The sequence below is a fragment of the Mus caroli genome, chromosome 11 (assembly GCF_900094665.2).
Source record: "Mus caroli chromosome 11, CAROLI_EIJ_v1.1, whole genome shotgun sequence".
Lineage (NCBI taxonomy): Eukaryota > Metazoa > Chordata > Mammalia > Rodentia > Muridae > Mus > Mus caroli.
In genome coordinates, this window is record NC_034580.1 from 29,039,125 (window position 1) to 29,057,475 (window position 18,351).

An 18,351-nucleotide genomic window follows, 5' to 3' on the forward strand; every position below is an offset into this window, starting at 1 on the left:
GGGGGGGGGGAGATTGAAGTAGGCAAAGAGGTCTTGGTCTTCATGTGGGACTCATAACAAAATGGATTAGGGACTTTCTCTGATTCTGCTGCCTGCCTTTGGACCCCCTTTCCCTTATTTGGACTATCTTATCTTGGCTCAATAGGAGAAGATGCACCTAGTCCTACTGCACCTGTGATATGCCAAGGTGGGTTGATATTCATGGGAGGCCTCCTCTTCTCTGAGGAGAAAGGGAGGGGAGATGGAGGAGAGAAGGTAAAAGGGTGTACTGGGGGAGAGGAGGGGGGAAGCTGTAATCAGGATGTAAAGTAAATAAATTAATAAAAAAATGAAAAGAAATAAAGACTTTAGCTTGGAAGAGAACTACATTCCAAGAAAGCGTTACCAGTAGTAACACCCTGCCAATAATTTCAAATGGGCAAATGGACAGCCTCCAATGACTGTATAAAACCATAATAAATCATCATATATTAACTAATGTAAAACTTTTTATAAAACTAGGAGAAAAGACTATACACTCTGTAAACAATTTCCTAACATCAATGAGGAGAAAAGGACAAAACTAAGAGAGGAAAGCTGGAAGCATTTCCACTAAAAGATGCTAACCCAGGGAGACTGCCAAAGAGGAACGGGACAACAAGCATGCTGAGAAGAGCACTGCCTGCCTGCTCTGAGTGCCAGTGTATTCCTTACGCCCTAAACTTCCTCAATCTGGGGAAGCCTTTTCTGTGTAGCCAAGTGGACTATAGTCCCTGTGAATGACTACAGAGGACCCTCAGGAGAAGACACTGTTGCATTCCCAGGGAAGCCACTCTGATGTCTACCATCTGGCTCTTTGAATTTGAGTGTGCTGACCACAGCATCAGGCTTAAGCAAAGCTAAGTGGATCTGCAGGACAGCTCACCAGCAGCACCAGACAATGCCAATAACACAGAATCTGATGTAGCTCTAAGAACAGCATAGGAGAGATATACAAGAAAGAGGTACAAAGCACAGACAACTGGAGTTTAGGACGAGTGGTAAGTGTAGATCTGTAAGGAGGAAATGCAACATCAAGAAGAAATGCTGCAGTGACAATGGGACAAATTTAAGGAAACCTGTGATCCATGAGATAAAGACATATAGTTGGGACATGTAACTATGGGAGGTGCTACATGCAAGTCTTACTCACTCTAGAATCCACCATTATAATAATGCCAGGTAAGAACCTTGGGATTTGATGTCACCAAAGGCACAAACACCAATATTGGAGCAATGGAAGGAATGGGGACAATAGGTGAACTCCTCCTACACTGGAGCGTGCAGCTCAAACATCAATAATAAAGCTATAGTGACTAGTTTCTCAAAGCCCTTAAAAAGACTTTGAGGAACTAACCAGAACCCTGCTGCTCTAGGAAGAATGCAGGAAGCAAAGGGAAGAGTCAAACTTAACAGTGTGGCCTCTGGGTCTGTGGTTAGAATAATCTGGAGGAGGGGTGCAGCTTAAATGGGGTTAAGGAGCTGAGAAACCATAGCAAAATAGGTTCTGTTCATGGCATTACTCTTGATCATTTTTCGTCTATCATATTTTTTACTTTCTTATATTCCTCAATCCCAGAGACACCACACACACCACAAAAACTAAAACATTCCCTAATGATGCAGACATCTTCTTCCATTTACTTGACACTGATTTAGGCATTGAGCAATCAAACCAGAAGCCAGAGGCTGTCATTAGACTCAGCTGAGAAACTGAGCCACAAACATTCCGTATTTCTTTTTCTGTTTTGTTTTATTCTGTGCTCAGGCTTGTAAATGAGAGCAAAAACACCATGAGAACTGATTTGAAGTTTATAGACAATGTATCACTAAGATGAGTTAAAAACCAGAAATCCAAACAGTAAGAGCTGATAAACATTGCCTCTTCTTTTATCAACTATTTTCCATCATTCTTAATTCTCTGAAAAACTGCAATTTATCACAACATCGTAATAAAATATCAGCACATAAATTCCACTTAACCGTATTTTGTAGGGGATGTAGGCTAGTAAAAAGATAAGTCTTCTTTTGAATTAAATATTTTATTGCTGCCGGGCAGTGGTGGTGCACACCTTTAATCCCAGCACTTGGGAGGCAGAGGCAGGTGGATTTCTGAGTTCAAGACCAGCCTGGTCTACAGAGTTTGAGTCCCAGGACAGCCAAGGCTGTCTCGAAAACCAAACCAAAACAACAACAACAACAAAAATTATTGTTTTAAAAAAATGAATTCTCTTCAAATGAGCAGGTAGATATCTGCTTTCTGTCCCATTATATATTTATTCTAGAAATAGTGCCAGTATATACTTTTTGTATAATGATGAAAAAGTTTAAGGCATTTTTATTAGATATTTTCTTCATTTACATTTCAAATGCTATCCCCAAAGCTCCCTAAAACCTCCCCCGCACCCTGCTCCCCAACCCACCCACTCCCACGATGAAAACTTTTAAAATATCAAACTAACAAAAACAGAAACACCCAATTCTACCTCACACAATACACAATATTGGTTAAAAGATGACACAGGTGCTTATTTTCTTTTCGTGTGCTTAAAAATTAGATAAGCATTTAATAAAGGCCCTAAACAGTTAATACTCACATTTTCAAGTAACTTAATTTGGTATAAGAAATAACAAGTGCTGATAAAGCTAAGAATATTTTTATATATTCAGGTTAAAAGTTTTATCTTTTAAATTTTTTAATTAAAATATAATTACAGGTTCAAATTTTATTAAAAGGATAATACACAGAATAAAGGATATGCAATGAAAAAATTCTATTCACAATTACAATATATTACCAAAATTTTAGGAATACATTTAAGGATAGTGAGGTGCCTGGTGGGGTAGGAGTAGTTGGTATGCAAGAAAGAAGATTAGAGTTCAAATCCCCAGCAAACACATAAATGCCAGGGATGGACACAGTTGCCTGCTAACCTCAGTGCTGCAGGGCAAAGACTGCCAGATCTCAGAGGCTTGTGGGTCAGCTAGTGAGCAACAGTGAGTCTCAGGTTCAAGGAGAGACCGTTTCAAAAGCCAGGTCCAATAGAGTAGAACACTTCCAATGTCCTTCTCTGGTCTGACAAGTTTGCACACTTGCACATACATATGCCTCAATAGTACTCATCCACCCCAACACACACACACACACACACACACACAGAGTAATGTTACTGCAACAACAGATTTCTGGATCAATGCAAACATAAGAAAAATCTGTCAAGCTGGGTGGTGGTGGCGCATGCCTTTAATCCCAGCACTTGGGAGGCAGAGGCAGGTGGATTTCTGAGTTCGAGGCCAGCCTGGTCTACAAAGTGAGTTCCAGGACAGCCAAGGCTACACAGAGAAACCCTGTCTCAAAAAAACAAAAAAAAAGAAAAAGAAAAAAGAAAAATCTGTCAAAGACATTAGGAATTCTGTGTAAGATATGTGGCATTACACGCCATTACAAGATAGAGTTGGCCTTAATTAACAATTTGAATGTAAAATATTAAAAACTTTAAACTTAATTATTAGTAGTTTTAAAAAATAATCACCCAGCCTGGTCTACAAAGTGAGTTCCAGGACAGCCAGGGCAACACAGAGAAACCCTGTCTCGAAAAAAAAAAAAAAAAAAAAATCACAAAAGAAAGTAGGGTAGGAATCAAAGAGATGACTTAGTAAACAAAGAGCTTGTTGTACAAATAGCACTGGATTTGGAATCTAAAGAATCCACAAAACAAGGTTACCAGAGACCAGTTGCCATCCACACACACAGGATGCAGAAACAGGACAAACCTGTGGCAAACTGGCTAACTTGATAGCTAAACATTGGTGACAGATTTTGCTGCAGTAAATAACTAGAGAGTGATAAGAGTACCTGATGTCAGCTTCTGAGCCTCCTCAAGCACTTGCACATGCACCCACACACATGTGCAGCCACCCAGAGGAACGAGCACACACACAATACACATACTAAAACGCAAAAACAAGTAAGTGATACATATAAATATCAGTAATTAAAAAATAAAATTAAAAACTGAAAAGAAAAATTCTGAATGGCATATAGAACCAAAGAAATACAAATTAACACAAGCCATTTGTTACGTTATCTTATCAATAATAATAATTCTATTATATAGTGTTCAACAGAAGAGATATGGTGACACCCACAGGCTTTCAGTTTAGAGGATAAATCAGAACATTGAAATATCATATATATTTGAGACACAAAGTATTTCAGATCTCCAAGCTTTTTAGATTTTGGAATATTTGTTAGTTGTGTTGGAATTCAATTTCAGATTTGAAAGAACTGTGTATTTGCCTAAAAAACTCATGATGCCCTCCTTCTCAATAGCTTCAATAGCTGAGTAGCATTCCATTGTGTAAATGAACCACATTTTCTGTATCCATTTTTCCATTGTGGGACATCTGGGTTGTTTCCAACTTCTGGCTATCACAAATAAGGCCTCTATCAACATAGTGGAACATGTGCCCCTGTAACATGGTGGGGCATCTTTTGGGTATATGCCCAAGAGTGGTATAGCTGGGTCTTCAGGTATTTTCCAATTTTCTGAGGAACTGCCAGACTGATTTCCAGAGTGGTTGTACAAGCTTGCAATCCCACCGGCAATGGACGAGTGTTCCTCTTTCTCCACATCCTCAACGGCATCTGCTGACACTTGAGTTTTTGACCTTGGCCATTCTGATTGGTGTGAGGTGGAATCTCAGGGTTGTTTTAATTTGCATTTCCCTGATCACTAAGTACTTTGAACATTTCTTTAAGTGCTTCTCAGCCCTTCAGGATTCCTCTGTTGTGAATTCTCTGTTTAATTCTATACCCCGTTTTTTGACTGGGTTGTTTGGTTTTTTTGGTGATTAGCTTCTTGAGTTCTTTATATATTTTGGATATTAGCCCTCTATCGGATATGGGGTTAGTGAAGATTTTTTTCCTGTAGGCTGCCAGTTTTGCAGGTAAATGGATAGAGCTAGAAAATATCATCCTGAGTGAGGTAACTAAGACCCAAAAGGACATGCATGGTATGCACTCACTAATAAGTGGACATTAGCCAAAACACGTACAGAACACCCAGGACACAACCCACAGGACTCAGGAAGGTTAATAAGCTGAAGGACCCAAGTAAGGGTGCCTCAGTCCCACTTAGGAGGGAAAAGAAAGCAGCCACTGAGCTTAGAGGGAGGGAGGGAAATGGGAGGGGAAGGTGACAGGGATGGGAAGGGGGAACCATGATCAGGTATTGGGGGGGCAGGACTGAAGCCCCAAGGGCCAGCCTTAAGAATGGAAACAGGCAACCTTGGGAGGTGACAGACTCTCAGGGTTCAAAGGGAGGGACCTTAGATGAAGCACTCTACAGTGGGGAAAGGAAACCTGTAGAGTCCCCCTCCAGTGGAGGGACAGGACATCAAGTTGAAGGATGAGGTTACCATCCCATGGTCAAAAGATGTGACCCAGAATTGTCCCCAGAATTATTCCTGTCTGAAGGAACAAAATTGGAAAAGTTTAAGTCTTCACCAAAACAAAATGAAACAAAAACCATGCACAAGTGTACAGGAAATAACTCTTTAGTCAAGGTCGGTGGGAAAGCAAGCTATTCCCAGTCTTCACACACGAGAATGTCCCTCACGTTAGGAGTGTGTGAAGAGCCATTCAGTAGCTTAGTTAGGTTGAGATCACCAGCACTAGGGGGTTAAAACCAAGTAAATCTGAGCCTACTTGTTGAAGAATCAAATTCTAATCACAATCTCCATCCAAACTACCACCCAAAGGCCACGTGCACTGGTTTACACCTGGCCATATAAAGTTAAAACAAAGGTGGAAGTTCTTTCAACTGTTCAGTAAGTAGCTGTCACTCACCGGCAGGAGAGTTCTCCATCCATAGCATCATGCTCATCTGTGCTGGTATATGTTAGTCTCCCTCCTACAACTGTGCCAACCAAGTAAATCAGCCACGCAAGACGTCCTTACAACAAAGAAGAAAGACGGTGAGAAGTATTAATAGAAATAAGCTTAGTTTTCAGAAAATACTTAAATCAGAAAAATCATCTATTTTTTTTTTAAACAAATGATTAACTATTATAAAAGTCAGTTTTCAACAGACAGTTTACCAGGGCAGTGACGTTAACAGGGATTCAGCAGGGAAAAAAGTACTTAGAGATTCCAGTCCCAACAATCTGTTGCAATTTTGCATGAGTTCCTTACTTACCTCTTTAAGCCTTAAGGTTTTCATTTGCAAATGGGGTAAAATAAGACATGATTAAAATTAAAATTAATAGATCTGGGTGTGGTGATACACACGTGGATTTTCGAGTTGCGGATAAGGAAATGCAGCACTCAGGAGGGTGGGTGCTGAAGCAGGAGGAGAGCACTACCTCCATCAATCCCAGGCTAGCCTGAGCTCAACAAAGAGATTCTGCCCACCACCACCCCCACAAAGTCACAAAAATGCATCACCGTGGGCTGAATCTGATAGTATACACTGTCATGACAGGACTTCGAAGCCTGAGGCAGAAGGATGGCAACTCTGAGGTCAGGCTGTAGTCCAGAGAATTCTCGGTCGGTATTGAGCACGTTGTCAAGACTTTTACCAACAACAATGACCATCTGTTCTGAGTGGTCAACTTCCTCATGGTGTCTGTCTAACTATTTTCATTTGGGAACTCCTTCTACTTGTAACATTATGGGTGGTAATGAACTTACTCTTTAGACTTATTTATATTTTAAAATCCACAAGTTTGCTATGCAATTTTCATGGCTAAAAATATCAAAAGATTACACAGATTTAAATAATGAAACAAAGAGCTAGGAACTTAACTTAGTAAAGTGCTTGAATCCTAGCAGGAAAACCTGAGTGGTCTTCAGGACTTGTAAAATAAGCTGGATGTGGTGGCACGTGCTTATAACCCCAGCATCAGAAAGCAGAGACAGGCAGACTGCTGGGCTCCCAGGTGAGCCACAGCCTAGCCTATTGGGTAAGGTGCTGACTGGCTATTGAAAGACCCTGATTCAAATGACAGCAAACAGCACAGAAGGAACAACAGCTGAGGTTGGCCCATGGTTTCCACATAAACATGCACACATGTACATGGGCACAAATCAACACAGAGAGACAGAGACAGATCCCTCCCAAATGGAAACATCTGTAGTTTTCTCAAATTTTACTTTAGAGAAGCCAAAATTAATATCTCTGGGGATGGAATTCTTTGCTAAATTATTTTTAAAGAGTATTATGTTAGATCTCTAGATTTATCAATAGAAGTATGAGATTCTCTAAAACTTTTGAGACCTGCAGGAATATAAAAATGTCATTTCACAGAGAAATTTTGTCATTATTGAAAACTGATTTTTCAAAGATGAGCAAACTATTTCACAATTCCAAAATTAATTATGTTTCTTTTATTAAGAAATCTTGGTGGTTATGGCATCCACACGGTAGCTCACAACTCCCTATTACTCCAGTTCCAGGGCATGCAATGCCCACTTCTGATCTCCATAGGCACCAGACATGCACATAATGCAAATTCATATGTGCAGGCAAAATACTCATACACATAAAAGCAAATTTAAAAAAAAAAAACTCTCCATGTGACCTTTGTAGTTGTTTAAATACATGGAATAGTTGAGGAAAAAGTCCGTGCTTGTTGAAGGACTTGAGGAGAACAAATACATTCAACAACGCTTTTCCTGCAGATGTCAGCACTCAGGATTATACTGCACAATCAACAAAGCACTCCCTGGTAACAGCAGACAATCTGCAACCTGCTTCAATGACAAAAACTCCATAAATGAGAAATATAATCTGGCAAATACACACCCTCTTTTGTCTAGCACAGAACCTTGAACAACTCAGAAGCTGTCAATTTTGCAGTGTATCCATTAGCAACATGAAACAGCTAAAGGTGAAGATCTAATGTGATCAAACATATCACAAAACAAGTTCCACACCATGTATTAATAAAATACTAGCACAAAGCTCATGTAAGAAGCTGAGTTAACGTTTATGCTTCAAACATATTTCCAGCTCACTAGAAAAGTCTAGAAAGTAATATAGTTTCCCCTGGCAAGCATGCTAACAGGTAATATGGCTTCCTCTACCAAACCTTTGAGTTTTGCATCTTGAACACAGAATGGAGGAAGTACTCACAATCCTCACTTCTATTTCTAGAGTATTTTCTTAATCATAAAATACTCATCTTTACCTCTTACATCATCAAATTGTGAACACTCTTTGCTGATAATCAACTTGCCTGTAGATTATTTTGACTTATTTTAAAAAGTGGATCCTAGCTCACCGTCAGTTTCTGCAATAATATTTTATCATAGTAGTTGCCAAGTTCAATATCTATAAAAACAAATCTTATAAGCCTGACAATTCTGTGTTCTGGGGGACTTCTAACCCATGGGTCTATTATATTTTAACAGATTTGCTGAAGTAGAAATTCATATACCATACAAGAAGTAGAAATTCATATACCATACAACTCACTTAAAACACTAAGCCAGTCTTCTGAGTAAATTCACAGGTTTATGCAACCAACACTACAATTTTTTTTACTTTTTCTTATTTCTAAAATTAAGTCTAACAAAGATGGAGTGTGCTAAGATTAAACCTGACAATTAGGTATGGTGGCATCACTTGTTTGCTCCCCTCATCCCAACTGCAGCAAGCATTTTGTGGCTCTGCCTTGGTCACTCTGGATGCGCAGAATCTTACAATGGTACTTTGTGACTACATTTCTTATGTCACACAATGTCAAAGTTGAGTTGTACTGTGCCAGTACTTCACAGTAGACTGCTGACATTGCTTGGAGAGGTTATATGTGATATGCTCCTTCAGCTGCTGGATGCTAGGGACATCTTCACCTCCTGGCTATTACCAAGTTATGATAGACATGGTACACACCATGTAGATGCATGCCTTTGGGCATCCACATACCTAGGAGTGGACTGCTGTGCCCTGGGAGAAACTCTCACATTGCTCTCATCGGATGCACCACTTGGCAAGCCTCCCACTGAAATGTAGAGTCCTGCGGTCTCCATATGTTCTCATCAGCACTTATAGTTATCTGCTGGTTTTCTCTCTTTGCATCTATCCTGGCAGGTGTGAGGTAGCAGCTTACTGTTATCTTAAGATGCCTTCCCTCATGCCGCATGATGTTTAGCATAGTTTCATGTGTTTCCTGGGTACTTTCATGCCTTCTATGGAGAAGAGTCTACTTAAGTCCTTGGGCTATCTTTCAGAGCTGTGACTATTCCTGGGCTGTAAAAGCCCCTCATGTATTGTAGGTGTGAGTCCCTTGTCAGATATATTAGCTGTCGCTGCCTTTCTGGGAGATTCATTTTCTCCTTCTTGGTGTTGTTATTCAATGAACAAAGTGCTCACTTCTAATGCTGCAACTACTTAGCTATTCTTGTTATTGTCAGTTTAGTGACAGTTGATAAGAAAGAAATGCCTAACTCAAAATCATAAACATTTCTACATATGTATCCTACTTGACCTCCTATGTTTAGGTCCAAGAATTCCAGCATAGACACCAGACTAATGAGGAAGATTAATATAGGCAACTCTAGCCCCAGCTATCAGCTAACAGCAATACTTCAAAAAGCCCAGAAAACTGTGGTTAAAAAAGCAACCATTAATTGACAAATCACTAAACTTTGGTGACAAATAAGTAGAACCAGGCCCCTCTGGGCGGCTGCACTTTATTTTAGCACAGAATGATTTCTAACATGCAACACATTTTATATAGCTGCTCTTACTGCCTGCTAACTCCAGCACACTACAGTGCGTGACAACAGGCCTTTCGTCTGTTAGCTTCTGTACTCAACTCCAGGGTCTAAATCCCACCCTGGCCATGTTTTACTGGTTTAACATTACCAATGAGTTGATCTCTTAAAATACACACTAAGAATAAACATAAACTATAATTATATTTCTATTCTTTAAGTTGTCCATTCTACATTAGATGTGCTACAACTAATTTTTATTATTTGTAAATTCCCTGATTTTTTTAAAATTTACCTTTTCATTAAAACCTATTTGAAATCACAAATTAGTACTCAAAATAATTCACATGGCTGAGATGTCTGGTGCACTGGATTCCAGCTCCTGGCAATGCAACCCTCTTATTTCAGTTCTAAGCAGCATTCCTTTCAGTCTCTTTATTGCTTTTCCCATTGATATGCCATGAGTGATTTCAATCTTTGAGATAGCCCAGTTGTGCTATACAGTGTTTCTGAATGGGGAAGGGGCATTATATGCTCTAGGAGTTTGAATGAGATGCCCCTCTAAATCTCAGGCACTTGAATACTTGGTCCTCAGTTGGTGGCCATTTGTCACAAGGCCTCAGGTCATCCCAGTACTTTTTCTGCTTCCTGTTTGTGAATGGGAATATGAGCTCTCAGCTGCAGCTCCAACACCATGCCAGCTTCCATTCTATAACCATGATAGTGATGAACTCCCAGCCCACTAGAACTAGAAGACCCAGTTAAATGCTTCTTTCTTGAATGGCTGACCAGTGACCTACCCAACTTGAGACCCATCCCATGGGTAGGCACCAATCCCCCACACTATTAATATGTTGTGCTTGTAGACAGAAGCTTAGCATAGCAGCCCTCTGAGAGGCTCTACCCAGTAGCTGACTTAGACAGATGCAGATACCCACAGACAATCCTTGGATGGAGGTTGGGGACCTCTATGGAAGAGTTGGGGGAAGGACTGGAGGCCCCGAAGACAATGGCAACCTCACAGGAAGACCAAAAATGTCAACTAACCTAGACCCCTGGGAGCTCCCAGAGACTAAATTGCCAACCAAAGAGTATACACCAGCTGGTTCAAGGACCTGGGCACATATTCAGCAGAGGGCTGCCTTGTCTGGCCTCAGTGGGAGAGGATGCACCTAATCCTGCAAAGGCTTGATGCACCAGAGTGGGGGGATACACAGGGGACTACCCTCTTGAGTCAAAAGGTAGGGGGGAACCCTTTTGAGGGGAGACCAATAGTGGGGGGCAGCAACATTTGGAATGTAAATACATAAATAAATTTTAAAAAATACTTCCTTCTCTAAGTTGTCTTGGTAATGGTATTGCTGTCTACTTCACAGCAATAGAGAAATAACTAAGGCACGTACCTTCTATATAGCAAATTCTGTGCTGGATAAGCTGTGTTTAGGTATAAGTCAATAGTGCTGTTGGGTCTGAGTTCAATGCTAATGAACCACAATACATTTAAATAGTCTTACGAAAACTTACACATAAAACAATGGTTCTATGTCGACACTTTGACAGAAATGTTACAACCCAATATAATGATTTGATATTTGTGAATATGCTGTTCTGATTATATAGACCATAATCAGCAAATAACAAGAATCAGCTCAATTTCCTAGAATCCTAGGAATCATGAAGCTCTTAACAGTGACTCTAACCAGTTACCAGACTAGCAGTTGCACTGTGTGTAAATGATACTAGTCTCTTCTAAAATAAAAGTAACTCCGAAATACTGCAAACATAACTTTTATTGAATGTAACATTTTACCTGCCCTCAGGGAGTGACTATTTTTTAAATATTCTACTATAAGTCAGGCATGATGGCACTTGCCTACAGTCCCATGACTTGGGAGGACTGAGGCAGAAATACTGCCTTGAGTTTAGGAACCATGTCAGGTTCACAGCAAGAGCCTGTGTACTCGCCCCCTCCAAATAACACTATTTCTCACAGCAAAACATATAACTTAAGAGTAAATAATCATCAATTATCTACCTTACACTTTATAACCTTAGATACTTAGATATTATTTAGGTAACACTATCTTTTTAAACTCTCTGTTACTGAGCTATGGTCCCTATTCCTTGGAGAGTGGGGTTGCTGGTGTAGTGTGAGCTACATCTCACTACCTAACTCAAGCCATCCTTGAGTACATTACATATAGAGGCCACGTTGTCCCAAGTTCACAGTCTTCATCTTAACCTACTCGGTGCTAGATTACAGGACTGAATAACACACTACACACTACACACTAGTCCTGCTGCTTTAAAACTTACTAGGGAGGCTTCCCACTGATCTGACCTGAACCATCTTCCAAACAGTTCTTATATCAGAAACCTAATTTAAAACAGATCAAAATTATCCCATGGATATAATTTTCATATTTCTCTATCAAATGATAAATGTTTATTTTAAAAAGCAGAAGTTGCTGAGAATGTGATACAGGTCTGTTAACTAAACAGGGAGACCTTATGTCAAGAGAGAGAGGCAGGAAGGGGGAACTAGCATGCTAAGCAATACCAACAGCCACCAAAAGCAAGGGCTAGCTTCAAGTCTTAGATCTAATATTTATTACATTAGCAATTTACTGCTTCCTAAGTATGCTAATAACTCACACGAGTCAGCACTGTAGGCACTCTCCCTGCCTGCTTTGGCTCTTATTACTATCACTGTTGAATAATGCCCCTTTAATGGCACTTCCATATCATTGCCACACAGGCAAAACATAAAAATATGCTAACATTTACATTTTTATTCTGTCTTCTTTCAGAAACTATACTAAAAAATGAAATCACATATTACTTAAGAATTTTAAGTCGCTCCCACTCTAACAATGTTTTGTTATCATAAAAGTTAGATAAAACTCATCACATAGCTTCCTTAATGCTGACTGTATGATAAACAAACATTCCCAGACTGAAAACAATTCTCCAAGAGGAGACATTCAGAAAATACTGAGTACTGTCAAGGTTTTGGAAGGTCTATCTCAATGTGTGAAGGTCTGAGGGAGCAAGAACTCCGTGTTCAAGAGCTGAATCTACTGGCGTGGTGTTCCTAAGTCGGGATGATTTCTGCAAGAACACTATTGTCTAATAGTAGACTAATGATATACATAAGACATCTCAACATCCAAACAATTTAATTCTTCCATTATGACCTCAAAATGACACCATGGTTATCAAATAATACCATGTATAAGAAGCATGTGGGGCTGGTGAGATGGCTCAGTGGGTAAGAGCACCCGACTGCTCTTCCGAAGGTCCAGAGTTCAAATCCCAGCAACCACATGGTGGCTCACAACCATCCGCAACGAGATCTGGCGCCCTCTTCTGGAATGTCTGAAGACAGCTACAGTGTACTTACATATAATAAATAAATAAATCTTTAAAAAAAAAAAAAAGAAGCATGTGACAAAATTATAGGCATTTCACTAAACTAATGGAACATTTAAATGGAAGTTTACTGGTACACTTTGAAACATGGTATGTGCCTTGGCCCTTTCCTTTATTTGAGAAAGTCACAATCGCTAAGGTTTGGGGAACTGAAGCAAAACCTTCTCTTGGGAACTGATCAAGCTGAAGGTGGTGTTAGCAATTAACAGTAAAGAGCTATCAGTAAGCTGTCAGATACAATTCTGGGACTCAGCTAAAGGTATAGTGGTATTTCTCATAAAAATCAAACCATTCTCCCAAAGTTCTATTTAAACTGCAACACTGAAAAGTCACATTGATAAATCAACCAGGCATGGAAGCAAAAATATTGCATGTTCTTACTTATACGCAGAATCAAGTAAAAAAGTGTTTACATAGACAAAAGTAGAACTCCATCAGAGGCAGGGAAGGGGAAAAAGGGCAAAGGGTCCAAATTTGCAGTCATAGAATGATTGCACCTAAAGACTGAAGACACATGGGAACTCTGGGGAAGAGCACTGCACAGCATAAAGGCACATGCTTCAAGCGGCATTCTTGTTTCTTTCTCCCAAGGCACACAAAACTAGGGCAGGATGGGGTGGACAGGATAACAACCCTAACTATAGTATTCATTCCATTATGGAAATGCCTATCAAAACATCCTGCTGTACACCTTAAGGACTCGCCAAGAAAATTAAACTGCATCCAGAAATTCAAAGAACCATGTCAACAATACAGCTAAACTAAACTTAGAAAAACATATCTGATACACAAGATTCATATCTATAAATCTCTTAGAATCTCATTTTATAAGATTAAATTTCATTATAATTTCCCATTTTTCTCTTTATTCTGAAATATTCAAGGCACTTGTTTTAGCAGCTGTTCAAGCATAGAACATTTTTCCTTAACAAAATAATTATTGCTGTAATAATCTGTAATTATGGTTTATAACTGCAATAATCCCAAAGAAATCAGTCATTACCATAGATCACAAGTAATCGTTAACTACTGTTAATGACCTATTTCTTGGGGATTATTGTTTTTGTAAACCATGACCATATCACCACAGATATGAGAGAGCAAGACAATATAATACAAATGAGATCATAATATAATAATAAACTTATTTTGTAACATTAAAAGCCATTAAGCATCTAAATTAAAGCACACATAACTAAAGCATATAATTTTCTTTGTTCAACATTAACTGAACTGTTGAGTCTGCACAAAAGAAATTGAATACTACTGCATACAATGTATAAGCTAGAGCAATGCTGGGCATCCTTTGTAAGAGTAACAATTACATTTGACTACATTATAGGTATCTTTAAAAGGCAGATAAATTTCATCTCACTGATTTTTTGGACTAGAAAAATAGAAAACAAACATTTATTAAAATTGTTGTGTGTGCTAGGCAGACCTTTAAATATTATTATGTAAGGACTTTAAAGCATTACCAACTATAAAATGTTCTATTTGTAAACATAAAGAATTGGGTGTAACTTACTACAATATATATCACACCAATATATTATTCATTTTAGATGATCCTATCCAGGACTTTGAATATCTATAGTTTCATAAAATTTCCTTCTGGAGCAAAACAGGCTTTTGATTTTTACAACCAAATCTTGCTACATTTAATGTGTGTGCACATGCATGCACATGCATGTGCATACATGATATCTCCCACAGAACATGTGTGAAAATCAAAATATAACTTGCAGGAATCCTTCTCTCCTTTCTCCATCTGAGTTCTTTGGATAAAACACAGGTCATCAGACTTGGTGGCAAGAACCTTTATCTGCTGAACCACCTTGCTACCCCTCCCCTACTTGCTACATTTCCTGTAACAGTTGATATTCCTGCAGAGCCATGTGTGGTACAGAGAAGCTACAGACCAGCAACTCTGGCATGGACACTTGGCCAGGGGAAACAACAGAGAGCAGAGCGCGTCCTAATAATGCTCCACCAACAAAGAAAAAACTCAACTAGAAAACATTTTTGAACAGAAAAAAAAAATAAAGATTTGTGTGATAAAAACTATGTTTAATTTTTTAAAAAGACAACAAAAATTTTAAAAAGACAACGAAAATTGAAATGAAAGCCTAGAGTCGAAAGAGAGGCCCATTGGACTTGCAAACTTTATATGCCCCAATATAGGGGAATGCCAGGGCCAAAAGAATGGGAATGGGTGGATAGGGAAGTGGGGGGGGCGCTATGGGGGACTTTTGGGATAGCATTGGAAACGTAATTGAGGAAAATATGTAATAAAAATATTAAAAAAAAAAAAAAGAAAGCCTAGAGTCTGCACCACAACTAGAAAATAAAACAAAACTGGACCCTAAAACAGAAATAACAGAAAATAGAGCAGCAATTTAAAAACTAAACAAAACTAAAATTTGGTTCTCTAAAATGATCAGCAAAACTAGTTAGATCAATTAAAGGAAAAAGTTTTAAAAAGCAGTATTAAAAAAAAAAACAAAATAAAGCATACTACTTCAAATCCTATAGATATGATAAAACAATAATGGAATATTAGGAATAACTTTCTGCCAATCCATTTTAATAAAGTACAAATTTCCATTAAAAAAAAAGACCAAAAGAAAAAAACTTAGGTTGGCTAGAATTCTGTGCATTAAGGCAGAAAAAGTGCCAATAGTAGAGGGTGCTCTTCAGTAATGTCCTTCATAAACAAGGACAGCACTGTACCAGACAAAGCATGTATACAACAACACTTAATTAAGATCAAGGTAAGAACTTCAGGAATTCAAGGCCCATATCTATACCTACTATATACATACATATATACATATACATACAATACATATGTATGTACATACACACACACACACACACACACACACACACATATATTACATAAAAGCAATACACAGCAACCAGTAGCCAACATCAAACTAAATGGAGAGAAACTTGAAGCAATCCCACTCTACTGGCTGGCTTTATGTGTCAACTTGACACAGCTGGAGTTATCACAGAGGAAGGAGCTTCAGTTGGGGAAATGCCTCCATGAGTTCCAACTGTGGGGCATTTTCTCAGTTGGTGATCAAGGGGAAAAGGCCCCTTTGTGGTTGGGACCATCTCTGGACTGGCAGTCTTGGGTTCTATAAGAGAGCATGCTGAGCAAGACAGGAGTAGCAAGCCAGTAAAGAACATCCCTCCATGGCCTCTGCATCACCTCCTGCTTTCTGACCTGCTTGAGTTCCAGTCCTTACTTCATTTGGTGATGAACAGCAGTATGGAAGTATAAGCTGAATAAATCCTTTCCTCCCCAACTTGCTTCTTGGTCATGATGTTTGTGCACGAATAGAAACCCTAACTAAGACACCCAGTAAAATCAGGGCCTAGACAAGGCTACCCACTTTCTCCCACCTATTCAATATAGTACTTGAAGTCCTACCCAGAGCAATTAGACAACAAAAGGAGGTCAAGGGGATACAAATTGGAAAGGAAGAAGTCAAAATATCACTATTTGCAGATGATATGATAGTATATATAAGTGACCCTAAAAATTCCACCAGAGAACTCCTAAACCTGATAAACAGCTTCAGTGCAGTGGTTGGATATAAAATTAACTCAAACAAACCAGTGACCTTTCTCTACACAAAGGATGAAAAGGATGAGAAAGAAATTAGGGAAACAACACCCTTCACAATAGTCACAAATACTATAAAATACCTGGTGTGACTCTAAATAAGGAAGTGAAAGATCTGTATGATAAGAACTTCAAGTCTCTGAAGAAAGAAATCGAAGAAGATCTCAGAAGATGGAAAGATCTCCCATGCTCATGGATTGGCAGAATTAATATAGTAAACATGGCTATCCTGCCAAAAGCAATCTACAGATTCAATGCAATCCCCATCAAAATTCCAACTCAATTCTTCACTGAGTTAGAAAGGGCAATTTGCAATTTAAAAAACAATAACAATAAAGGGAATAATACAAAACCTAGGATAGCAAAAACTCTTCTCAACAATAAAAGAACCTCTGGTAGAATCACCATGCCTGACCTCAAGCTGTACTACAGAGCAATTGTGATAAAAACTGCATGGTACTGGTATAGTGACAGACAGGTAGATCAATGGAATAGAACTGAAGACCCAGAAATGAACCCATATACCTATGGTCACTTGATCTTTGACAAAGGAGCCAATACCATCCAGTGGAAAGAAGACAGCATTTTCAACGAATAGTGCTGGCACAACTGGCAGTTATCATGTGGAAGAATGTGAATTGATCCATTCTTATCTCCTTGTACTAAGCTCAAGTCTAAGTGGATCAAAGAAATCCACATAAAACCAGAAACACTGAAACTTACAGAGGAGAAAGTAGGGAAAAGCCTCAAAGATATGGGCACAGGGGAAAAATTCCTGAACAGAACACCAATGGCTTGTGCTGTAAGATTGAGAATCGACAAATGGGACCTCATAAAATTGCAAAGCTTCTGTAAGGCAAAAGATACTGTTAATAAGACAAAAAGGCCACCAACAGATTGGGAAAGGATCTTTACCAATCCTAAATCTGATAGGGGACTAATATCCAATATATACAAAGAAATCAAGAAGCTGGACTCCAGAAAATCAAATAACCCCATTAAAAAATGGGGCACAGAGCTAAACAAAGAATTCTCATCTGAGGAATACCGAAGGGCTTAGAAGCACCAGAAAAAAATGTTCAACATCCTTAATCATCAGGGAAATGCAAATCAAAACAACCCTGAGATTCCACCTCACACCAGTCATAATGGCTAAGATCAAAAACTCAGGTGACAGCAGAAGCTGGTGAGGATGTGGAGAAAGAGGAACACTCCTCCATTGCTGGTAGAATTGCAAGCTGGTAAAAACACTCTGGAAATCAGTCTGGCAGTTCCTCAGAAAATTGGAAATAGTACTTACTATCCAGCAATACCTCTCCTGAGGTATCCAGAAGATGTTCCAACTTGTAATAAGAATATATGGTCCACTATGTTCACAGCAGCCTTATTTATGATAGCCAGAAGCTGGAAAGAACCCAGATATCCCTCAACAGAGGAATGGTCCCTCAACAGAGAAAATGTGCATTTACACAATGGAGTACTACTCAGCTTTCAAAAACAATGAATTCATGAAATTCTTAGGCAAATGAATGGATCTGGAGGG

At 39.0% G+C, this 18,351-nt stretch overlaps 1 protein-coding gene across 2 annotated transcripts in view; it reads right to left on the reverse strand.

The window, feature by feature from the left end:
- The window catches only part of Ranbp17 (RAN binding protein 17), a 308,796-nt gene that overhangs the window by 236,788 nt on the left and 53,657 nt on the right, over window positions 1–18,351 (reverse strand). For both annotated transcript variants that reach the window (XM_021175823.2, XM_021175825.2), the window contains exon 13: window positions 5,870–5,975. In XM_021175823.2, the coding sequence (XP_021031482.1) occupies window positions 5,870–5,975 (106 nt within the window). The remainder of the gene's footprint in view (window positions 1–5,869; window positions 5,976–18,351) is intronic.